The 26,252-nt window shown below is 41.4% G+C and overlaps 1 protein-coding gene across 6 annotated transcripts in view; it reads right to left on the bottom strand.

Annotated features, from left to right (window-relative positions):
* MYO1D (myosin ID) overlaps positions 1–26,252 on the bottom strand; it is a 160,812-nt gene that overhangs the window by 101,543 nt on the left and 33,017 nt on the right. For all 6 annotated transcript variants that reach the window (XM_035566850.1, XM_035566851.2, XM_035566852.2 and 3 more), the window contains exons 2-14: positions 22,855–23,063; positions 21,933–22,026; positions 21,009–21,174; positions 19,458–19,511; positions 18,437–18,532; positions 17,237–17,353; positions 15,835–16,038; positions 14,519–14,664; positions 14,313–14,427; positions 13,440–13,610; positions 8,599–8,669; positions 6,754–6,828; positions 5,045–5,177 (exon numbers count right to left, since the gene is read on the bottom strand). In XM_035566850.1, coding sequence (XP_035422743.1) covers positions 5,045–5,177; positions 6,754–6,828; positions 8,599–8,669; positions 13,440–13,610; positions 14,313–14,427; positions 14,519–14,664; positions 15,835–16,038; positions 17,237–17,353; positions 18,437–18,532; positions 19,458–19,511; positions 21,009–21,174; positions 21,933–22,026; positions 22,855–23,063 — 1,651 coding nt within the window. The remainder of the gene's footprint in view (positions 1–5,044; positions 5,178–6,753; positions 6,829–8,598; positions 8,670–13,439; positions 13,611–14,312; positions 14,428–14,518; positions 14,665–15,834; positions 16,039–17,236; positions 17,354–18,436; positions 18,533–19,457; positions 19,512–21,008; positions 21,175–21,932; positions 22,027–22,854; positions 23,064–26,252) is intronic.

The following is a 26,252-nucleotide window of genomic DNA, read 5'->3' as shown; positions in this document are numbered from 1 at the left end:
AACAGTATGGGCAGTAAAATATGTGCTTGAGAAATGTTACATGGCAACACGGCAACTCTATAAAGCTAGAGCATTACATATATATAGAAACAAACAAATAAGAAAAGCTCTTTGTTCTACCTATCACAGGTTTCTGCCCAAAAGACTCAGTGTATGTCTGGAGGATTACAGTATTGTTAAGATACCAGCAGTGATAACCACCACTTCAACTCAGCATCCTCCAAAACCATAGTTTTTGAGACTGTATACCTGTAGGGACATGTGTATATATAAGCTAAAGTTAAATTCATATTTGTGAACAACTCTTGCAGTGTTCTAAGACCACCTTCAGAAGGATGTGACACTAATCACCGTACCTTCTGCCCCTTCCTCTCTGGGATCACAGAACTCTGCTTCATCACCAGACCCCAGTGTTAAAGCAGAATACCAACAAAACAGAATTTTAAAAGTAAAGTTAAATAACCAACTCACCCTGTAGGTATTGATTGCATTTACAGAATTTAAGATTTGCTTCTGTTATTATTGTTATTATTCCTGCTCACCAAATTAGCATTTTTGGAGACTATTACCCCAAATGACAGGTTCAAAGATACTGTTGACGCTGCTGAAAACACTGCAGCTTTTCTGGAAAGCCAAATGAGTACCAACGGACTGCCAATCTGTTCAAGGACTGTAGAAACACTCCTCATAAACATGGTTTGAATTAGTTTAGGGAGAAAGATTAACCAAGCAAGAACAGCCCAGTTGGACTGTGAGGCTGGGATGAGGAAAGCAGCACTGACTGCGCTTCCATACTGCGCACGCTCTGGTAGCATTAGTGAATCACCAGACTGCAACAAAAAACAAGCCTGTCTTCATCTCGGTTTTTGAGAAACAGTTGAGAAAAGAATGAACTGATATTACCTCTCCCTATGGAACTTTATTCCTCTGTCAGCTGTAGGCCACAGCAGCTAACGCTACTTGCGCAACACTTTTCAGAGAGCTGTTTTCACCAGCTGTTACCACAGGCTTCCCAAAAACCATCCTGCAGGGCCCAAACCGCAGTCAGAGATGCCGAAGTTGTCATTGTTGATCCCCAGAAGTGCAACTCTGGTCCCAAGTTAAGCACGGGAAAAACGAGTAACATGACCCAAGGGAAGAAGCTGCGGTACCCGAAATCACAGTGAGTGGCATTGCCCAAAAGAGATCGCGGTTTCACCAGCCCAGGAACAACAACTGCTCACCCGCCCACCATCCCCAGCAGCAGCAGCAGGAGAGCTGAGACAAGTACCCGAACCATCAATGACTCAGAGGCAGGGTATCCCGTTTATTTGTACTGCATAACCAGCATCTAGCAGAACATGGTCTGAATGCCTAGAGTTCTTAGCTCACTAATAACATGCACATGGTATTAGCTGCCCAGAAAGCCACCTCGAAGAGACCCTCAGGCCATAACAGCCAAGCAGCAGCACCATCTCTTTGCACTCTGTTTTACTGTTGGAAGTACACAATGATTGTCTTCAAGACCCTTATCTAAGAATCACAGAATCACAGAATTGTCTAGGTTGGAAGAGACCTCCAAGATCATCTAGTCCAACCTCTGCCCTAACACTAACAAGTCCTCCACTAAACCATATCACTAAGGGCTACATCTAAACGTCTTTTAAAGACCTCCAGGGATGGCGACTCAACCACCTCCCTGGGCAGCCCATTCCAATGCCTAACAACCCTTTCGGTAAAGAAGTTCTTCCTAATATCCAACCTAAACCTCCCCTGGCGCAACTTTAGCCCATTCCCCCTCGTCCTGTCACCAGGCACATGGGAGAATAGACCAACCACCACCTCTCTACAGCCTCCTTTAAGGTACCTATAGAGAGCGATGAGGTCTCCCCTGAGCCTCCTCTTCTCCAGGCTAAACAACCCCAGCTCCCTCAGCCGCTCCTCATAAGACTTGTTCTCCAGACCCCTCATCAGCTTCGTTGCCCTTCTCTGGACTCTCTCGAGCACCTCCATGTCCTTCTTGTAGCGAGGGGCCCAAAACTGAACACAGTACTCAAGGTGCGGCCTCACCAGAGCCGAGTACAGGGGGACAATCACCTCCTTAGACCTGCTGGCCACACTGCTTCTTATGCAAGCCAGGATGCTGTTGGCCTTCTTGGCCACCTGAGCACACTGCTGGCTCATATTCAGCCGACTATCAACCAGTACTCCCAGGTCCTTCTCCGCCAGGCAGCTTTCCAGCCACTCATCTCCCAGCCTGTAGCGCTGCTTGGGGTTGTTGCGCCCCAGGTGCAGGACCCGGCACTTGGCCTTGTTGAACTTCATGCAGTTGACCTCAGCCCATCGGTCCAGCCTATCCAGATCTTCCTGCAGAGCCTTCTTTCCCTCGAGCAGATCGACACACGCACCTCACTTGGTGTCATCTGCAAACTTACTGAGGGTGCACTCGATCCCCTCATCCAGGTCATCGATAAAGATATTAAAGAGGACCGGCCCCAGCACTGAGCCCTAGGGGACTCCACTAGTAACCGGCCTCCAACTGGATTTGGCTCCATTCACCACAACTCTTTGGGCCCGGCCATCCAGCCAGTTTTTAACCCAACAAAGCGTATGCCTGTCCAAGCCATGAGCAGCCAGTTTCTCGAGGAGAATGTTGTGGGAAACGGTGTCAAAAGCCTTACTGAAGTCAAGGTAGACCACATCCACAGCCTTCCCCTCATCCACCAAGCGCGTCACTTGGTCATAGAAGGAGATCAGGTTCGTCAAGCAGGACCTACCTTTCATAAACCCATGCTGACTGGGCCTGATCGCCTGGTTGCCCTGCAAGTGCCGCGTGATGACACTCAAGATAATCTGCTCCATGAGCCTCCATGGCACTGAGGTCAAACTAACAGGCCTATAGTTCCCCGGGTCTACCCTCCGGCCCTTCTTGTAGATGGGCGTCACGTTTGCGTGAACGAAGCCTCTTGCGTGAAGAAGCCTCTGGTTTTCAGAGTATACCAAAATTTACATCCTTTAAAGAAACATAAGCTTGATCTCAGGATGAGTCTCCAAATTTTCTTCCGACCCCCCCCTCAAGACGTATGACAGCCAAGCTCTCCATTAAAAACAGCTAAAGCCCAACCACATAACTTAGTTTGCAAACTTAAGTACCTACAAACTCTGCTCTGCAGGGAGCATTAGCCATGTAAACTTTTAAACAGCAAACTCCAAAGTGCAAACTTCACCCACTTTGTTCCAGCCCTCCATCAGGCTAAAGGTTGGCCATAAACCACCACACAATTATGACAGCCCTTGACTTCTTGCTGCTTGGCAAGAGCCCTTGTTAAGCCCTGACAAACACTGTCTGTTTAATGAGTCCTCCCTTCAATGGGATCCAAAACCCTCTGGGAAATACAACACTGTGACAATTTTCTCCATCGCTATTAAAGAGAAAATAAGAAAAAAACATCATCTTAAACACGTTTCTCAATAAAAAGTTAGTAGAGGTATAGAATGCAAAGAAAATATTTGTCTCTAAGTCTCTAACTCTTAGTATTCTCCAGGAGGAAAGAGAAATCCAAGCCCATGGTATGGCTGGCTACGGCTCTAAGGTAAATGGCAAGTCAGGCTGAGAAGGAAATCTGCCCCATCTCCCTTCCATCGGGGTCACAGCCACCTTCTCCAGCCCAGCACTGTACAATTTGCCATCCAGGAAAGCTCCAGCAGGGGGGTAGGAGCACTCGCCTTCTACTGATGGTGCCTGCCTACAGCACTGCCTGGCCTTAGGCTGGGCTAACACAGGCATCTTCTTGGTGGCCCTCCATCGTACGCTCACTGGGGAGAGCTACAGGGCTTTATTCCTTGGTCGGGAAGGTCAGCTAGCGCCTCTCAAATCACTGTTGGTTGGACTTGCACACCCTCCTGCAGCCTTACTACTGAAGATTAAATCCAACCCAGAAATAGAATTTAAAAATATAGAGCAAACATGTTTTCATCTCCTAACTTTGGAAAACATGAACCAACATACTATTGCTTGTAATATTTCCAGAACAGAGAGCTCTCTCTTCCTGCATACAGCCAGTACTGTATGACAGTGCTGTGACCAGTATAGCACCTATTACGACTTTGTTACTCATGTGCCTGCCATGCCAAGAAAAAAATGAAATAGTTTTCTTCCCTTCCCTGGGTCTTCTATCAAGGATTGTCTTCCTATAAAGGTTTTATAAAGGTTTTCCTAGCCTTAACACGTCTGTGGACATGTTTCCCTTCCTGATCTTGGGCCACTAACATTTCCCTTGCTACAACAGTTCCTAAGAAGATAGTCAGAACATCATCCTTTATTGCTTAGTTATTCTAACAGGTAACATACACCATTACTGTGGGCTCACTGCTCCTCTCGTGTGGACCACGTACCCCTTCCACACCACCTCCAGGAGTCCAGCAAGGTGACCCAGAAGCAGTAACACCCAAACTCCTCTTATTGATCTGCATGAGGGATCTGCTCATGCCATTCTGTCCCCCAGCTGCACTGCATTCAAACAGCCTCCTTCAGAGTTCATGCCCTTACCTATCTTTCTCCACACAGAGAAGTGCTGGCCAAAGCAATATTTTACTAAATAATTAATTTTTTTTAGTGGAAAGTAAAAGGTTTCACTTCTCAGCCTCTCACACAGCAAAGGAAAGAAGGAAATCACACAGGTCTGTCTGTGTTTTCAAGGCAGTCACTTGGCATTGAAAGACAGAAAATCTGCATCGTGAAACTACATCCTCTGAACTCTCTGTCAGAAGAGCTTTATTATTTATTTGATATAATAATTATTACCCAAGAGAGACTGGCTTTACTACAAGTGAAGGGTACGCTGGTCACACACTGAACAAAAATTCACCTTCTTTATGCAGGGATGGCAGCTAACTATCCCAAGAGATCTTCACAGCTGCCCATTGCTATAATCAAAGCTCATCTGCCACTGATCAGCTTGGCTCTCTGACAGATTACAATGATAGGAAGGTGACAGTCTCTCCATAGACGAGCTACACCCTACTAATCAGAAGATGGAGTCAATTTTGAAACTGAAGTATTTACCTTTGATGCCAGGTTGTCCACTAGTGCAATCATGGAGTTCTTAAAAAGGGTAGCAGCTGTCAAAGGTCGCTTGGTTACCTCAGTGATGCTCAGTTTACCTTCAGGCCACATCATCTTCAGCACAGGATTAGAGCTAAAAGACAGTTGCATTAATTGCACAGTCTAACAGAAGGGCAATAAGTGTTCCATTAAATTTAAAATTCAACTGCTCGTTTTTGTCCAGATCTCTTTGCCATCAAAGCCAAACCAACTTAACATTCTTGGGGAAAACATCTTCTGCTTTTGAACAATATACAGTTCAAGCTTACAACTGAATGTTCCAGAAAAATGTTCATTCTCCTCTTAAGACAAAGATGTGCAGTAATGGGATAGTAAAAATCCTGCAGAAGTGATCTATCAACAGCAGAGTCTGCCTTACTGACACAAACAAAGAATTTAATCAAGATAGAAAAGAACAAGATCATATCCTACAGCATCCTCCCCTAAAACAGAATATTTGATATCACGCTGTATTTCTGCACCATTCTTGATATATAAAATAGTTCATATATTTTAGCCTACGTTTTCTTGAAGGGTTGAAGGTGAGATAAAATGGCCAGGATGGATGGCAAGAGATCTGGAATAAACAAAAACTGAAAGCAGTTACAGCAATCTAATGGCCAATCTATCACATGTTTTAATATGCCATAAGTGGTCTTTGTGAACAGTCTTTACCAGAGATTTAACTGAAAACAGAGACTAAATTTAATAAAATGTCCGTACAGCAAATATTCTGCAGGTTTTGAGTTAATGTGAAGTCTTGAAAACACAAACAGCAAGACTCTTCAAAAGAGTACACTGAGTAAACAAGACAGGACTGTAAACTAAGTTAATAGTTGTACTAGCTTTTAAACCAAGGAAACAGAATTGTCCAAGCAGTTGTAGGCTATTTTACGCTGTCTTCCACCTCTGAACAAAGTCTCTGAAAGGTTGAGATAAGCCACAATTACAAAAGAATTAAAACATATTTAATGCCAGCCGTCAAGGAGAACAGCTTTCCGAGCACCTTTATATAAAAATATGTTTTGAAAATTTCAAATGTGCTTGTCAAAAGCAACTTTTACTTGCCTAATTAGTATTTATAGCAAGCGACTACATGGTTCAATTTTGTCATGTCATAGCACATACGAAAAGGGTTGAAATCTTTTTCCTCTTTTTTCCCACCGCCCCAAATCTTTCTTTCAAAACAGGAGCTTGTAATTGGGGCCAACATATCGTTGTTGACCAAGTTCTACTCAGTATCTTTAGCAATGGTTAAAGACAGATCAGTATTAGCACATCTGCAACTGGTCCAAAAACCTTGTTAATGACAAATCAAGCAGCACAGGTAATCTCTGTGCAGTTATCTTGACTGCACAATGAGTTGGGTTCAAACACTTCAAATTTCATTAAATTAAAGGTTAAATCAAAGGAAAAAAATAAAACACAAGACAGGATACACAGAATAACAACTTTATCCTAAAACTAAACTAACAGCCTTTGGATCATGGTATATATACAAACATCAAATGTCAGAGCAATGTGTTTATTGCAACAGCTAACAAATGCACTGCACACACTGTAAAGATAGCATCAGTGAAAATACTAGTTTCTTCTAGCATCCACTCTTACAGAGTAGGATTCTGACAGATCAGATTCTAAATTCACCTCATTAATATTTTTATTCCTACCTGTTGTACATGAGGCGCTTGAAGTCTTGAAATAAAGTGTCCTTGTTTTTGTCAATAAATCCAGTGACTGAGTAACTAAAAAAAAAGGGAAACAGAGTTAATTGCAAAGTTCTTCCCAGAGCTGCTGGTATCACTGTGGAATCAGTATCCTTGCACTCCTACAGACACAGCAGATGCTAATCAGAAATCCATCTCTGTTTTCCAACCTATCACTAATGTGCTGCATGAGCGCTGTCTGAGACTTGGATCTTTCTGCCCGGCTTTCCAGCTCCAGCATGGCAACAACATGTAATTAGTTTTTAGACAGCTGTTTGCACCATGTAGATGAAGAGCATGATGGCTGGGACATATAACAAGACTAGGGCGAGTTGCAGATTGCCCAAATTCAAGAGTTACGCTCATGACTTCCGCCTTTGAATTCAAAGCATGTGTTTGTATGAAAACCTACAGACCTAAGTTTTGCTTTCCCACCTATCTAGTCAATCCTTTTCTTGGTGTCAAAGAAGATCCTCTAGCGGGACACTGTCTCAAATCAGGAACAGGCTATAACCAGTGACAAGGGAACTCTATTGGAAATCAACATAGAAATTGTGGACTTTCCTCTCTCTATAACCATGGAAATACTCCCCCAGAAGGCTACTGTTAGACTTCTGAATTTCATCTCTTCTCCAAGGCTCAAGACAGACGGTACTCTGTCCTCAAAGATAATCCAAAGAGTCCAAAATCTCTCCATTCAGCAACTCCCTCTCAACTGCTTCCTTGTACCACTGAGCTTCAGATTACCCCTGGAAACCAGCACCTAAATTGCAAACACTGGGATCTGGAGCATGACAACAAATCCCCAAAACCTTATTGCTCTATGTAACATAGTTCAGGCTCAAATACTACCTGCAAATATTTTCACATTTCAGGTTTTGTTTTGTTTTGTTTTTTTTTAGGAAATTTGTTCACTGGGTGCTGGCAGTGCAGAAGGTTCAACCACTAATATATAGCCTTGTATTTTTTTTCCTTCTTGGCAAAGTGTTTTGGAATCAGCAATGTATATCAGCAATCACTCGGCACAGACTCCAGAACAAAGTCTGCCTTCACTGAATGAGAGATCCAGTACACACTGGTTACCTTTATAAAATGAAAGTAAATTTAACCCCAAGTCAAAAGGTTAAAAAAAATCCTTAATTGTTAAAATCCTAAATGATTTCCACATTAACCTCCCTTTAAGTTCTGCTAGCACAGGGAGTTGCACAAATTCTTAGCCATTCCATCATTTCAGTGATGCTCCAGACAACAGCTTTCCTTTCTAACATACGGGCATCTTTCACTTCTACTTAATTTTCCTTCATACTACTCTCAGATACTGTAGCCATTTCTGTAGAGTTCAGGTACAAAAAACTTTTCAACCTGAGTGGGAAAGGCTCCTTGCACTTATACTTATTTTAACTTAACACTACCCTGCATATTTTGAGTGAGCTCAAACTGATTTTAGAATTTAAAGCCAGAGAGTTAGATAATCATACTAAACAGATGTCTAAACAAGATTTTATTAGCTCTGTATAGCTTTCTTGTATAAACAGTGCTAGCTTTTTTCCCCCCTGAAACATTGCTCTCCCCTTCACCTCCCCACCTCATATTCTTCTTTTGTTTCAATTCCAAGAACAAAATCATATTCTATACAGCAAGTAACTAGCATAATATTTAATTGATAAGCAATTGCTGCACTCTGTAATTCTGTATGACAGCTATTCTGGTGCATACCAGAAGCAGCATTAAATCAGAATATCATACCACTTCAAAGCTGGCTAGAAGACAAAAATAGAAGGTGCAACTTTAATTCTGAAAGAAACTTACATCACATCTCCAGCGTAGTGCTTGATTCGAAAGTCTCTGTCAAACTCCAGGGTTTTGTCAGTTGCACAAAGCTAAAACAAATTTCACATATATTAAAATCTCACCCTTGGATTTTTAAGTTTCACAGGAAAGTAATGTGCCTTGGAAACAGAAATGGAAACTGTAGTTATTCCACTTTATATGCACATGTGTGGACCTGAAATCCAGTTGTAACACTGCTTTATAACATTTTTTCATGGATGTGTTATTAAAGCATATATTTGTACAAAATCAAATTGTAAGAACCTACAGTTTTATTAACAACTTGAAACTACCTCAAAAATACCGTTAAGCAAAAAGAGCATTTGTGCATACAGAGAACCATCGCACCTAAGATTTCTTCATGCCCTTTTTAAAGTCTTCCTTTGTATTTTTTCTCCATTGCAATGTCCCTCCTCAGCAAATAAATGAAGAAATCAGAATATGACAATTATGATAGCAATGCTTGTTCTGTCCCACTACCAGCGGTCACTGTAGCTCATTGAACACCTCCCAGACAGTGACCAGCCCCACAGATCCATCCAGGGTGGAGAGAGCTACAACCCTCAATTCTCATCTCAGACTTCACATTCATTTTTTCACTTTAACAAAGATGTCAAATGCCCATGTGGCAGCCACTCAGCAGCAGCGGCCAGAGATTTCTTTGCAGGAAGCATGGGCACCATGAAGACTATGAGCAAGTATCTATCCAAATGTCTTAGGAAGTCTATCCACCCAAAGTCTTAGGAAAACAAAACAGGAAATTAGCATGGTCAAACTGCAGGATAGAAGATTTTATTAGAAGCATGAAGATATCCTCCAAAAAGCTTTACCTGTGTCTAAGAATAGAAAATAGATTGGCTTAAAGAGATTAGATGTAAAATAAATAAATAGAAGCTTAAACAAACAAACAAACAACACAAGAAGGAAAGCAAAAAGTTTGCATAATAAGATACATGAAGGTTACAAAGGTATAAGAAGTCCAGCACAGCAGGAGCAGGAAGCATGCCAGCATCTGCAGAGCTGACAAATGACTACAGAGTAGAAGGAACACAGAGAAAATGAGGAAGAGGCCAAACCAGGAAAATGAAGTAATTTTTCTTTCTGCAGCTGTGCTTACCAGCAAGGGGCTAGGGAGGATCTAATGTTTTTTTCAGCCACCCAAAACATACATCTCAAACCAACATGTCAATAGAAGAGGTATAAGATGAGCAAAACCACAATGAAATGAAGCAACTCTTGCTGCCAGATGGGACACACTCATCTGTGTAAGCTTCTCGCTTAAAACTCTTCCAGCATGGGAGATACTGGAAGGGGGCTTCACACAATGCTAGTTCTCATACTGAGTCTTTCTCTCTACGAACTTTGTGTCTACTGGGCAAATCGGCAGAAATTATTAAAAAGAACAGCAAGTGTACTGATACAGTTGATAGCCTGCTTGGATTTCTAGGAGCCCTTTCTCAAGGCTCCTTATTAACAACTCAAAGAATTCAAGTTTCTGTGCAGGACAGGAAGAAAGGGGCCTCACACAAATAACTGTTGGAAAGATGGGAAATGGGATAACAGCGAACAGTCGGCTCCTACAGTTTATCAGGGAGTCCTGCAGAGGCCTGTACGACCATCTACAGTGCCAACAGTGTCTTAAATGAGCCAGGATCTGAGGGTTACAGGCAGGTGATCAAGACTGTTGACACTTCTTAATTATTCAGGGAAGTAAAGACGCTGGCTGGCTGTGAAGAACTGCAGGAAGACATGAGATTCCAGAGGAATGGCATGAAAGAGCAAATGAAATTCACTTATTTCAGAGACATCCACAGAGAAAAGCCAAAGCTCACAGTAAGTCACGAACCTCAAACTATTAACTCAACAAGTACTTTAAATACCCTCCATCTCAAAAAGGACATGGGAGAACTGGAAGAGGCTTGACAATGGGTGAACTCCATCAAAAGCACTGACTGCTACAGGAGGCAGGACCAAAGGAACTAAGCCTCTTCAGGTCAGGAAAGGAACGACAGAAAACACGGGAGAAGATGTACTGGAAGATACAGTGAGTGACGTTTTGCTGTTTTAGAACTAGGAGGCAACAAATGTAACCTAAAAGGGAAAACGGATGGGAAGGAAGGAGCTCTTCAAACAAGTATCTACGCTGTGGAACACCTGTCAATTAAAAAAGAAACAAAAAACAAACCCCAAAAAACTATCAAGGGCACTAGCCCCGATTCAGAAGGACAGCAGACGGCTGGAAACCAGGACCGTATCAAGTTATCACTACATTTGTCCCATATTCTTCTCTCAGTCAGACCTTCACTGTTGCCTAGCATCTTGGCAGATACTGGATAAGGTGGACTAGAATTGGGCCTTCTCATATTCTTACCTTCACAATCAGTTTCTTGAGATTGACACCCATCAGAACTTTCCAATAATGGACAATTTAGGAATTCATATACTGTTCATCACTGCACTCAACACTTTGAAATTACAAGATCAACCGAAAAAACATCAGAACTTAAAGAGGATGAGAAAATGAACCTTTGATGTTGAGAAGTACGATCAGAATAGCAAATATTTACACATCTAGACTAGCACTGGACAATTCAGAGAAGAATAACCCATGCTCTAAGAACATAAATTTGGCCACAAATATTCATAGTGGAAATATTTACCAGTCTTCTTCCTGGTTTGTTTGGCTTTCACCAGGACAACCAAGCAGACAGCAGCAGACCAGGCATGCAGTGCACAAACTAGGACACTACTATTTAGGGCACAGCAGCCCCTTAGAGCTTATCCACATGGAGCCAGTGTGCAACACGCTCTACAGGGGAGCAAGGAAGCATTAACTCAGGCTGAAAGATGGGAGCAGTTCCCATAACATACCAGCACATGTACTTTAACTCTTTAGGAAAAGCTTTGATCTACACTCAACTTTATAGTATCTGGACAGATCTACCGCAGTCTACGAAAGAAGATTATGAAGTGAAATCAAGTCCTTTGTTTTAATACAACTAGAAGAGGCTAGCTTAGAGGGCTCAGATTTCTTACAGCAGTTCTAGATGGGATAAGGGCTCACTGAGCAAGATATCTGAGATAATCTAGAGGACATCTGCAAAGACATGAGAGGGGGGAAAGATAATTATGATGCTGAGAATTTTATGGGTCAATTTTTTCAAGGCTATATTGATTTAAACTAGAAATTAGCAAGCCAGGAAGATACATCGTACCCTCCATAAACATTTAAAAGAGTACTCCTCATTTCCCTTCAACTCTGTGCAGTTTTCTGACAATGCCACCCCCTACTGAGGAATACTGCAATTGGAGATATATATATACACATGCACTTTTTTTTTTTTTTTTTTGTTTCCCACACTGTGAAGGGACTTGTGAAGGACTCGAGCAGATTCTTTTTTTTTATATATATTTTCATTTTATAACCTGCCACATGCTTTATGAAATTCATTCCTCTTTCCCCACTGTATCCATGCAGTACCTACCCTCTCTGTGATGGAACCACTCCACCTTAGCAGATATAGCACCAATGACGGAACAGAAACTGAAGTCCTCTACCAGCTTACACCTAGTAACTAGACAGCTCCAGAACTGGACCACTTCCCACACTACCCCACTGCAGAGGATTTAAGAATCCATTCCCCCAGGCTTCACTGTTCACAACCGTTAGTAGTACTAAAGCAAGCAATCTGCATTAAAATATAGACACCTGGACTAGGTTTCATGAAAACGCTTGATCTCATGTGAGTCTACTCACAACGTGTTACGGCTAACACATCTGCTGCTTAAGCACATAAAATCTAGGCTAACACAGAAAGCAAGATTCTCCCTCAGCTAAAATGCATGTGGCAGACGAGGTGACAGGTGTGCCGCAGTTAAAATGCACTTAAGGAAAACCACAACTGGAAGAAAAACTGGTTATTTTATTTTCTTCCTATCCTCTGCACAAACAAGCCACAGCCAGATCTATTGTTTATATTCAGCCTCCCTGGAGGCAGTCTTTAGCACGTATCTTATACAACGATGCTAATTTTATATTTCTGACCTACATAAAACAGTATGCTGGGGTGGGAGGGAGAAGGGGGGAACCAGCATTCTGAATGACATATTCCAAACGTTTCTCAGCAGACAGACATCAATAAATTAAAATTTATTTCATAAATGAAATTTGGTGTGAAGGATTCTCAAATTAATCAGGCTGGTGACCATGTTTTTGTTATGATGCCAAGTGAGGAATAAAGCCTTTTAATTCGTACATTGTACCAAAAACAAAGCAAGTCAAGTGGCCTGGAAGATCATAGGAGATGATGAGACAACTGGAGATGAACGTGTTTTGTAGCCAATGACGATGAAAAAACAACCCACAGTGCTGTAATAAAGCAGAAGTGTGAATAATTTCACTGTCACTATGTATTACAGCATCCTGGGAAGAAAGCCACGTGAGCCAAAACCGTGCCTCAATTGGTTACAGATGACATCATGATATGTCAAGGCACAAGCTCTTGCTTCTTTTATGCTCCGAATAAAATTGATCTCACATTGGACATACTTGAGCTCCCTCTACCGGATATAAAGCCATAGGAGGTGCCTTACCCAAACCCAGACCAGATGGCCTATTTCTGTAGTTGAGAGCTGCAGTTGCTCTTAGGCATTTAATTTCATACTCTATGGCAACAGTTTGAACCTCAGACAAATCTTTTTTTTGACCTCAGTCAAATTTTTGACCTCAGTCAAATCTTTTTCCTTATTCTGTTAGGTCTTAATAATGGAAAAAGCATCACATAGGATAAGAAACCAGTTCTGAGGATACAGAAGAGTACCTTTCTGCTGGAGAAGTGTGCGTGCTTCCCTAGCTTGTTATTAAGAGCCTCAAGGAACATCTCATCTGTAACTTTTCCAACATTCATGCAGGCATCATCCAGAATGGCAATGATCCCTTTGTGCTGCTGCTCTACCAGGTCAACAATGACCTGATTGTTAAAGTAATCAATCTGAAAAAAAAAAATCCAAAAACAAATGAACAGGTGTATTTGTGACTTTGGCTAGTAAAAAGAGAAGTGCACCAGTGTTAGTCACCCATTGAACTGCACCATTTGTCTGACAGAAGGATCAGACACCAATCACAGGTGAAACAATCAGCTTTCAATATGCAGATTGCTAACTCAAAACTAAGTAAGCTATTCTTCTGCCACTAAAGAGAGGTGGTGATCTTCACATGCCTCACATTAATCTTGGGACCTCTCCTAAAAATCAACTGCTACATAACGCACTTTAAAATGTTTTTTAAAGTTCAACTGCATACAGTCAAAGCAGTAAAAACTGGGCATCCAATCCTTTGCATTATGAAAGGAATTTGAACAGAATGCCCAGAATTTTCCTACCCGAATATCTACAACTACACAAAATACATAAGCGTTCAGATTAGGAACTCAGCCACAGAGATGCTATGAGAAATTTGAACACAGATCCAGAATCAATTGTTTTCCAAAACCATAAAAATAGCTTGCAAGATAACGGGTTAGCTTTTTCCACAGTCTGATTTCCAGACAGCAAGCCTGATAGTACAACTGGCATAGACACAGATGTCCTATTGACTTGAACAGGAGCTTACTCGTGGACAAACTTTAGATGTGTGATCTATGCTGCTCCACTGACCTCAAACCAACCTCTCCCTCCCCTGCCAAATCACTCACATGCTTCCAGGGAATTCCCTCTCGCTGGTACTCTTCCTGCTCCTGCTTCAGAACTAGCTGAATAAAGAGCTGCTGTAGCTTTTCATTGCAGTAATTAATGCAAAATTGCTCAAAACTGCAAAAACATAGGGAAAAAAAAAAGGTGTTGAGTTTTCTCACTTGGGAAAGGAGAAGGCACAGCACTGTGCTTTAACAGTATGTCTCACCTGTTGTTGTCAAATATTTCGAAGCCATAAATATCCAGGACACCAATGACTGTGTTTTTGCCATGTATTGTAGTGTCGTAGTTCTTCACTTCAATCACATCATTGATGTGCGTCACAATCCAACAAAAGAGGCGCTCGTATATAGCCTGCCAGGAAACAAACACTGAGCAATTTTGCCTGCATCTGTCTCTGTTCTTTCTGTCACGTGCAACATACGGTGCTACAAAGTTTAATTCAAGATGCTGCCCAAACTAAACAAAAACCACAGATAAATTTCTGTTAAAATTGAACAATCATTGATAAGAAGAAAATATTCTATAAAAATATTTCTCTTTCTTACAAATCTCATTTAGCTGAAGTCTAAATCTTGGAAAGGTCACTAATTATGGAGGTTACCCCATTTGATTCCAGTCTGCTTTTCAGCTGGCTAATAACTTCCACACCTGTGAACTATTTAACAATACTGAAAAATAAATCAGAGTTCAGTTATAGAAACCTAACAACTGAACACTAGCAGTAAAATGTTCCCGTACACCTTGTAAAAGGAAAATGTTTTGTAGATATAAGTATCTTCAAAGTCTACATGTTCAAAATGTACTCCAAAGCTGTGCAAACATATCATCTTTGTGGAAAAAAGTCAATAATCAAGGACGTTCAAAACTTCATCCATTCTTCCCTTATCATTTTATTTCTTAACAAAGGAAGGACAATTGTTACTCCTTTTGCTATCAGTATCCCATAAAAAGGATAGCACGGTGTTTCCAATTTAAGTTCTACATGTTACTCTTCTACCCTCTACCCTTTGAATTTAACTGCTAAGGAAGTCAAGAACCATATTTTCCAAAATATTTAGTCCTATACAGTGTATTCCTTTTGCAGATGCCAGCAAGCTAATCTTGCAGCTCCCTCCCCTCTTTTGCCTACCAGAAAAGCATGGCTGGTTGTGATCACAAGCTGTGTCACAGCCAGGGAAGGGTAGAGATGGTGCTGCTCTGCAGTCCCCCTATTGCTGCACTCTGGGTGAGTGCAGCTATACAACACAGGAGCACACAGAGTCAGAGAAAAAATCAGCATGAGGTAGAGATTTCCCCTGTCTGAGCAAGCACTATACTCGTTGATCCACCCAGGAAACCTACTGGGACGTGAGCATTGGAAAACGCAGTTACAAAGACAATTCATTAGTGAGAGTCCTCCTCAGGCATCATCACTCTGTGCTGCACCAAGCACAACTCTACCAAAAGGCAAAAGCAAAAGCAAAGTGTCTGAGTTACTGTCACATATAAAATCAGATGCAGAGAAAGGAAATTTAAACTCACTTTTGCAAAGGCGTCTCTGCCGTAGGTGGCTTCTTGTTCAGTATGCTGTTTGTCAATGACATCCCGACCTGTAGCTACAGTTCGGAACAAAAGAGCCTTCTCCACCATCTCAGATTTTGTTGACAGCAAGTCTGCAATGATTGACACAACCTTGCTATTTTCTATTAGAGGCGTATCACCATCCACAGAAAACTTCAAGTTCCCCTGCAATAATCAGCAAGAAATTAATTTCTCAATATTTTTATTAATATAATTTTAGTACGTCCCAAGTCCATCCACATCCCATCTGCTATTTGAGGCCTGCATATCCACATAACCACAAACATCCAAAATCAGTGGAAGCAACAAAGCCTGACTCAAAGGAATGCATTCCTGCTCAGTGTTCAGCTGAGCTTTTGGAAAACAAAAATAACATCAAAGACTTCTGGAAATCTAATCCAACACTGTTTCAAGATTCAGAGTCTAGTAATAGTAAACGGCATTAAATACACAAATTCCAAATGCAGCAGCTCATCTTCACTACAGTTCACTACAAAAACACTAAGCTGCAGTTCTTATTGCAAAGCTGTTGCCCACAAAGGTTCGGAGAATGTTCTGGGGAAGCTGACAAATCAACACTGCTAACGGTATTGGAGTGATAACGTACCACAATGGCACTGTTGCTCAATACCTGTGATGACAGAATTCGGCAGCAACACCACCGTATTACCTGCGAGTAGTCTCACAGCCTGCCAGCATGGCCTGACTCTGCCCTGCCTCCACCCCACTTCCCAGCACTGGGGCAGGACTGCGCCAAAGAGAAGAAAATTGAAAAAAAGCTGCAGTTTTCTTTGCCACCTTCTCTCTGCTTGCCTACGGTGCTTCTCTTCTCAAGGAGGGGCAAGAACTGAGCTACAGGAACACTGCACAGGGAAGAAAATTCTGTGGGTCGCAGGAAAATATGAGTGAAGGAAGGATTTCCTCGGTATCGGAATACAGAGAATTAGGAGGTCTGTTGTATCCTGCTGTGCTCAAGCTGCTACCAAAGTGAAGTACCATCCCTCTCTCCAGCATAGTCACAGTGGTGATGGAGAGAGAGCACGAGGGTAGAAGGATAGCAAGGTGAGAGCTTCCTACCCACTCACTGCCAAAACCCCAACAATTTCTACTCGTATTTACAGATCCACATGCTTTGTGGTATGGCTGTTTTGGGATCTGGAATATGCAGGAATAAATGTGATCTTTCATTATTACTGCAGTGTCTTATTTCATCAAGGAATTTCACTCAAACTGGAAGCTGTAAACTGCATACACTTTTCCAGCCAACAGATCTGCAGTGAGAATATTAGATCTGCAGGAAGTACAAGTGCGCTGCTTGACTTCTGAAGAGCAGCCTACCCAAACCTGCGGACAGAGAACTTACCAAGTGAAGAATGACTGCCACAATTTTGTAGACAGTCTGAATCTCCTCTTGCTTGAAGCCTATCACTTTCATGGCATCAGCTACAGCTTTGAACTCTGCACCATCATTGATGGAACACTGAGGGGAAAAAGATGTTTGGGACATGATGTGCTTAATGGTAGTGAGAAAGCAAAGACTTTGCATGCCCATGGGCAAGATATGTGCTTCACTATTTTTCAGATGCAAGAAACTGCCACAAGATTTTTGCCTGATCCTAATCAGTCATTGTCCACTTGTATGCTGAACCCAGCTGTGAGATAGAGAAATCCATCACAGAACATTTTAATAGCTCAATACTTTCCCAGTGGAATTTGCTGTGAAAGTGCAGAAGCTATTCATAAAAAATCAGAGCAAAAGATACAAATAGTGCAGTCATAGACCCTCTGAGCAAAAGCTGCACAGCACTAACAGCAAAGTTCTGGTCAACATCTTTCTCAAGGCGAGCCTCTGTCCCCTCCCTTCCTGATCATCTGGTTTCTTTTCACTGCAGATATCTAGAGAAACTGATAAAGGCCTCTGAGCAGGTCTGCAGGTTTGTATGCCAAAGAGCATCTCAAGAAAGCAATTAGGAAATCAGGGAGCCTTTTGCCTGGACCCTGCTTCCTAGGGATGACACTAGGGACCACTCCCGACGTATTTAAAATGTTCAGAATTAAAGTGTTCTTGTTTCCTAAAAACCTTATTGGTCTGTTCCCTTCTTTCCTGCTCAGAGGCCCCTCTGAGGGTACATCAGATATGAAGAATGAATGCTTCAGTAACTTAAATGGTCCTACTGTACAAAAAAGACACAAGGAATCTTTTTTTTTTTTTTTTTTTTTTTTTAAACAGAGCAGCTTCTTCAGTTACCATTACAAAGCACTAAAAGTCTGTCATTGCTAACAGGTCAAGTATCTCTGGCTGCATTTATTGACAAAAGTGATATTTCCTACAACATTTGATGTTTTTTTATAATCAGAAACAAGTGGAGTATGCACAACTACATGTGCACTTGTCTCCTAGGTCCAGAAGCTCCATTAAAAATAGCACACTGGTGTTATCTTTTACTATTTATCCCATAAATATTGGTCTCCACTTCTACTTACTCGGTAGTACTTGAAACATGTCAAGAAGCACATACAATTTTAAAACAAGTTACCTGTAACTCACTGACAACACCCTCACCTTTAGCTGTGCTCCAGGAGAGATGTAGCTGTATGCAGATGCATCCTTCTGAAGATGTAGAGAACGTAACATCTGGTCAGAACCCCCCTGGAGGAGCTGTACAAAGAGTAAGAAAAGGTGAATCAAAATAAAGAAAATCCTTCCTTTTTCATAGTAAATCAATCATTTTTATACTAAATAAATTCTCATTCACCTGCTTGCCAAGCAAAACCATAAAAACATGAAGTTACTGCTATGCTAGAATCAGCTATGGTACCTGGAGTCACAAGCACATATTCAAAATACATGGTATGCACTGTTCTAGGGCTCTGCCTAAGTGACTGACCTTTTGAATGGTACAACTGCCTAGAAAACAAGTCTGAACTTCATAGACCAGACGTGTACACCTGTGACACATCACCGATGTGCCCTGGCAAGCACATTTATATTCTCTGCTATACGCTGAGACCTTCCAATGGGAAACACAACATTTGTGAGAAAGGTGCTAACATGCTATCATGGACTACTGAGCACATAAAAATAAATAAAAAATAAACCTACGGTTTTCTCACAACACAAGGGAGAATAAAGGTTATACTAATAGGCTGACCATTTCCCCCAAAGGACGCACAAGGGAATCACCATAAAATATGGAAGACATTAAAAAGAACCCAAAGAAAAAAAGAAAGTGAACTCGGTGTCATAAAATTACTTCCATATGAACTAGAGGCCTCAAGAGAAAATAGAGGAATTAGACTTATTACAAATAAAACAGTGAGTCAAAGTCCAATATTCTACCCTACTTGCTTAGTTAGCCTCCTTTTAAGTTTACAAATGTGTTAATATGGGACTGGAGGGTAGAGAAAACAAGCTCTTTCCCCAGAACAGGCCTCTTCAAAAAAACTAAAGAAACTAAGATCACCCAAGATGTAACAACAAGGGAATCCTTTGCAAAACGCATGAGAGGGTGAAAACTTTGTCTTTTGCCTATCTGTCTGGGAAACACGAAAAAAGTAATTTGCTTCGACAAAGGAATACCAACCTGGTAAAAAGAATGAAAGCTTCGTTCTCCTGGCTGTTGTACAATCACACGAGACTGCAGGGGAAAAAAATACAGGATAGGTATTTCTGGGTATGGATGGCTTGCTTCCCAAACACCTCCCCTTAGAAACCAAAGAATCGGTTCACCACCGCTAGAACACCTCCAAACTAACCTCATTTTACAGTAAGTTTATAATGAACATTACTAATTAGGCATGATCACGGTGTCTGAAGTCTATAATCAAAAAGACCAGCTTGTGAAACAGCTGTAACATGCTACTTCCAATCAGAAAGCCCATGTGGCAACTACAGAATTGCTTTCATGGAAAAGTCAAATAAAACATCATTTTAGTTCAAGAGTTATTTAATTGCTGGAAGTAAAAACAGGACCACTTGACTACAAACAAATGTCCCACAGCCATAGCTAGGGCCTTACAATAACCGATTCTAAATCCGAAGACGGGCTGACCAACAGCACCCAGCCTGTGCCGAAATTAACTCCCTACCCTAACACACAGACATTGTTTTAGGAAGCAACCAATAGCTCCATCTTCGAAGTGTTCATTCCAAATTCACGTAAAATAGCAAAAGAAAAACTGTTAATTGCAGCAGAAATTCAGTCAACAAGGAACATACCCTTATTTCACACTAAAAGTTCAAACAATGGAGCGTGAGGTGTGAGGTTGTTCTGCAAAGTCGCTGTCTATTGAATAATTGTGTTTGTACCCAAACCTCAACTGCTTTCAAATTGGAAACAAATTTAACTTGATAGAAGTCAAGAATATTAAATAAATGATCAAGACTTAGGTCACTGCAGCTGCAGGCCCATCTCATTTTTGCATGAAAGTATCATGTCTTTTTTTTTTTTTTCAAATAAAATAAAATATTTGTTCTGGAAATAGACTTCAGGGAAATAATGACAGAAGTAAAAAAGAAAACAAACAAAAAAGCAAGTTAGCAGATGTGGTCAAACATACAAATTAAAGCCAGACGTGCGTCTCACACATCATGAGAACTGTTAATAGACCCAGCCCAATTTCTTTACAGGGTTTTACATATTCCAGTGTTCTCAGCCACCGCTTAATGACATGAAAAAGATTATGCTTAGGATCATTTGTAACATAAAAGCATAGTTGTTAAATTATCACGCAAGGCTCAATGTGGGAACTTACAATAAGAATAAGATCTCAGTGTGGGAACTTATAAGGAGGGAGTTTTACAGATGTTAAATTCATCTCAGCTTTTATTTGGGATGCAAGACATATAGACTTATATGCACACAAGCTTCTAAGTAACACTAGTCTCTTAGATGGTGAACTCTGAAAGCAGTGCTGTTAAAGTACTTCTGCAACAGGGCAGTGCTTGTGCTTCAGCAGCGTTTCACTCTTATTAGTTCTTGGAGAGAAATTAAACTTTAGATTTAATGATATTCTGTGCCCTCATACATCACATATGGACGTACCACGTTTGAAAGGAAAACACTGTACTGGCAAAACACATTTTACTGAAGTAACTACACAGAAGCCTTTGACTAAAACTGAATTTGGCTTACCTTTTCAAGCAAGTAATTATTGATATGCCCACCTATTGGATCGCCTTTAAAATCAAAGTTGATATCCATGTATTTTCCAAACCTGCTGGAATTGTCATTACGGTTTGTTTTGGCATTGCCAAAGGCCTCTAATACACAATTAGATTTCAGCAGTATGTTCTTCACTCTGGATAAGTGGAAAAGGGAACAGGATGAGTCCAGACTCATGTATTCAGCCACAGAATTTTTCTTCATAGGTATTTTTAGAGAAGATTTTAGTAACAACAGATACTCTTTGATGGCATATCTAGGCAGACGTGTAAAACATTAGCAATCCTGAGGGACGTCAGCTGGAAACTTTTCATAATGTTCCTTAGAGGTGAGCAAACGGGAACCAAATGCTCCACTGAAAACAGCATCAATCAAAATGCAGTTCCTTTACATGCATAAGTTTTGAAAACAATTTTTTGACTTCTTTTGCAAATAATTAGCTTTTTTTTTTTTCAAGGTAGGTGTTAAATCTGTTTCAGCAGAAAGCCATATTCTTTGCTGCAAAAATTTTTACCCTAAGACCGACAGGCACATGTTGCGACTCAGGAACATGCAAACTTGAAAGGTCATGGAACATGCTGCTTGTGCTTGACATAATATACTAACACACACATATTTCAGGCAAATTGACACAGAAAACGTGATTTCTAGATGCTGTTTTTATTTTGAAACTTTGAAGGCTTGAGTTCTCCCTAACTTTTCTAAGCGATTTTAGTAATCAATTTAGTAGTCAGCAATCAATATTGCAAAATTCCCACAGTAAAAGTTTTATCTGAAGAAAACAGGTAAACGATGTAGTAATTGCATGCTGATTTGGCAAGAGACCATCAAATAAAATGGCATTATATAGTCTACTAGAGACAAAGCAACTTCACTTTTCTACAAAGCCCTTACCTTTCCACCTCAGCTCTCTGACCAGGGTTGGTAATGGCTGCTATGTACTGCATAATATATTTACTGGCCTCAGTTTTCCCAGCCCCACTTTCACCTAAGGGCATAAATACAGAAAAAGTCACAACAGAGCAAAACAGCAAAGCAAATCACTGACCAGCATCCTAATTCTACCACGCTAGTGTCTTTTTAAAGCTCAAAGTATGCACAAATAAGCTTGCATTTTCTGAATGTAGCCATAACCCTGCCTGACTGTTACTGCTATGCTGACTTAGAAGCGGTTATGATGTAAGATTTCACAGATCGGTAAAAGGCCTAGCACACAGAGGATCAAAAGGAATATTGTTAGAGGAGAAAGACTGGCATGCAGAGGCTCTGATTGCAGCAGAGCTGTGAACTGCAGTACAAGAGGCTACTGTTCAGCACCCCATCTCGGGTCTCAGGCCCTTCAGAGCTGCGAAAGCACGGGGACATCAAGGAGATGAAGTGCCAGGATCCAGACAGCAACCGTTCATGGCACAACCACTGCTCCCACTGTTAGCACCGGGACAAGCAAACAGCTCAGCCATCAAAACAGAGAACAAAACATTGATCAGTCAGCTAAGGGACAAAAATCAGCATTTCTCCAAGCTGCTGGAGACACAGGAACCCCATTCTCACTGATTATCATTCACACAGGCACAGCAAGCAGAGGCCTCACCTTCAAGTTACATTTTACATGCATAGATTAAACTAATGACTGACACCAGCTCTTGAATCAGATAAGAAATAATTGTTGAGGTCTCCACACACAGAGTCAAATGCAAATAAGCAGTTTTAAGATTAATGAAGTTTTCTAAAATGCTATCATTAGACAAATCCTTCTTCTGCCTAAGATTTCACAAAGATCAAGTGTTCATCATAAAGACAAGCTCTTTCAGCTTACCTGATATTACAATACAGGTGTCTTTTGATCGCCTCTTCATCGCTTTGTAAGCCGCATCAGCAATTGCAAAGAGGTGAGGAGGCCTCTCATACAATTCCCTTCCTTTGTACTGCTCGATCATGTCACGCCCGTAGATGTTCAAGTTTTTGTAAGGATTCATGGAAACGACCACTTCCCCAATAAACGTATAAATACGTCCTTTTTCAAACCTACCCAGGATGAGACAAAAGGGAGAAAGAATTAGTTAAATGTAGAACTTCAGAAGGTTTTCCAAGTAGCCCATTTCATCGTCTGAACTCTTTAATTCATAATTGCATTGAAACTCTTATTAAAAAAAACAAAACTTGAATAAGGTCATTATCTGTGATCAGTGGGGCCCAGAGAGTGTATGAGCACATCACATCAGGTCTCTAAGTAAAAAAGACTACGAATGAGGATTAGCTTCAAATCTTACCATGTACAGAGGAAATTTCTCCCGCTATTTCAGTCATGGATGCATGACGGATCAGATTACTGCGGTACAAACAATGACTTTATTTTTAAAGATAGCAAACCTCTGGTTTGCCAATGCAATCAAGCCTGCTTTCAGCATCACTAGGTATTTCTGTTTCCATTAGTACGCTACCAGAAACAAATGGTTTTAATGAATTCTTTAGTGAGATTTACATTAATATAATTTACTGCTTCTACATCTGATGATAAGCGAAGATGAGTTTGTGATGAGCGATGGGTTTATATGTTTCACAAAGTGGATTTAAAGGCAAATTCTTTATTCGCATTCAAAGCTTGTCCAGATTAGCAGAGGTTTTGAAACCCCTCACTCAGAGCTCTAATAACATTTGCAAGAGAGTAAACAAAGATACAAGCCAAGAAACAAATTACAGCCTTTCAACTTGAGCAATTAGCTTCCACTCATTCCTTCCACTACAAAGGGCTTTTATCACTACTGTTAGATCAAAAGTGAAAGCTTTGAAAGAACCTGTGAAAACAATCCTAAATTACACCTTTCCTAAAGTCTACTAGCTCATTGGTTTTCTTTCTGGAAACAGGATAGGAAAAAAATAAAATTTGAATCATTTTGGAAGAAAAAAAAAAGGTCTGTTCAAGTTAAAAGCTGTTTTCACAGAAAACAAGATTTTATCAGTGTTTTCTAGCAGATGAGCACACAAGGAATTTCAGATTAACAGCTGAAGAATTCACACAATATTTGCTGTAGGAGAAAAGATGACAGCAGATTTATAGATCAATCAAACCACGGCATCTCTATAAGTACCTGTGTGCATCCTGCATTTAAATCTTACAGCATTAGATGGCACCATAACACCTCCACAGGCTACAAGAAGAGCCTTCCTAATGCTTCATGGACTACAGCATAAATTCTAGCAATATTGAATTTATTACCACCCCCACGTGGTGACAGGCATGACATTTTCTGCTGTTCATCTGAGAATTTTCTGCAGCATCTTGGAAGTGTTAGTTTTTAGCAGGTGTAATAAAACTCAAGAAATGCAATCCAGCAACCAGCATTCCCCTTTCTCAAAGCAATTCTGCCTCTAACTCCAGAAATAAATCACTGCAAAGACACAGGAACTGCAAAAGGTCCTTTTGTTCCTGCATTCAGTTTTGACTGGAGGTAGTCCTAATGTGCATTTCCCAAAACTTTAATTGGCTTGAAATGCAAAGATATCTTATATTTTTGACATATATGCTACTTGAAAGCTACCAAAAGTGTTTTAGAAAAGATAATGCCCGTAACAATTAGTGATACTAACTGCGATGCAGCAGCTCTTTCCTAACTACTGCAACAAAACCAATGGATAACAACACACAAGCAATTTGACAGAGGCTATGATGCCAAGCAGCTGGTATGCAAGTGTGGAATGAAATACTGAATCTCAGCCTATTTTTAAAAGTCCAGTTTATCCCCTCAAGGGAATAAACAAGAAGGGAAGCCACAGGTACACAGGAAGCCTCAGTCCTTGTCACTTGCCACCCCTAATTTTAATTCTATAAAGTAAGAAGACGCTGGGAATCGTGCTGTTGGGAAGACACCAAAGGCTCAGAAGACACATGTGGGTGCAGCGAGATCTCACACCAGGCTGCTCAGCTTCTGCCCTCCCAACAGCAGCAGGGCACGAGGGGCTCTGCATACACATAGGAAAGGTTTAAAAAGAAAAACCACACCGCTGCTTGTTGAGGAGATCAAATCACACGGGGACGTACATATGTAGCGGAAACCACCACAAGGTCACCAAAAACTGCAGTCTATCCCATCTCTTCGGAGGCAGGCTGTCCGCAGCAGGCGAGCTGCCCAGAGAACACGCATACCACGTCCCAAAAGTCGCTGCACAGTGGGCACGTAACCACCCCAAAAGGCATCACTCAGTGATAAAAAGACGGACACCATGGCTTCGGGAGGAGGTTTTAAGCCATACCAGAGAAGCACGGCCAGAGGATTCATGGCAAGCACAGAAAGCATAAACCTGCTCCTTTTAGCTGCTGAGAAGAAAAAAAATAAAGCACATTCCTACAGAAGCATCGTGCCAAGTCATCACCCAGTACCCAATACTCTGACCTCTTCCTAAAGCAATGAATTATGTACACTTGCAGTAGCAGAGCACAGTTTAAGTTTCTTCCCTCGGCAGTTCCCTGTCCCTGGCTGCTTCAGAAGCAGAGCCCCCAGATTTGTGCTTGCCAAGGGTGTGCAGCGGGAGGCTGGGAGCAGGCACCTGGAGAAGGCCTGGCACGTGGGGCAGCTGGTGTGCTGCCTGTCTGTGGCCACCACCCCAGCTTTAAGGCAAGGTTTAAGAGTTTTTTTAGACCCTGATGAGTTGTATCTTCAGCCTCCGTGGCAAGAAGCAGACAGAGGAGGAGGAGGAGGAGGAGGAGGGGAAGGTTCCCTCTCCAGGCTGGCAAAGGGGCATCTCGCAGTAAGTGCGGCTTTGAGGATACAGACTTTGTCAACATCTCACATTCCCATTTACCTCTATATCCATCTTCATTCCTCAGCATGGAGTTAAAATTCCAGAGCTGTGCTTAGATGTTCCTAAAATGAACGGCTGCTCCTCACCCCTCGCTGCTGATAAAGCCTCTTTTCATCAGACGGCGTAGTCCAGCGCTGCGGCGGGCCAAAAACAGCAGTGGCTGTTTTCCTAGCTGCATTGCTTTGGTGTGAGATTCTTGGTTTTCCTTGCCCGAGAAGAACTCATGAAAACCTAAGAAAACAACTAACGACTGCAAGGCAAACGGGGAGGTGTAAGTTGTGTTAAAGTCGCTATTCTGCTGCAAGGCGAGGTCACACAACTGGAGTAGGAATGAGGTCTGGGAAACGCTCAGCGATCCCGGCAGGCATCCACGGAGGAAAGCTCATCGCCATATAGAGTGCCCTGACCACTTTG

The sequence above is a fragment of the Cygnus atratus genome, chromosome 25, assembly GCF_013377495.2.
Source record: "Cygnus atratus isolate AKBS03 ecotype Queensland, Australia chromosome 25, CAtr_DNAZoo_HiC_assembly, whole genome shotgun sequence".
In the NCBI taxonomy this organism is placed as follows: Eukaryota; Metazoa; Chordata; class Aves; order Anseriformes; family Anatidae; genus Cygnus; species Cygnus atratus.
Note: the sequence above shows the minus strand (reverse complement) of the source record. Positions and strands in the feature narration are given on the sequence as shown.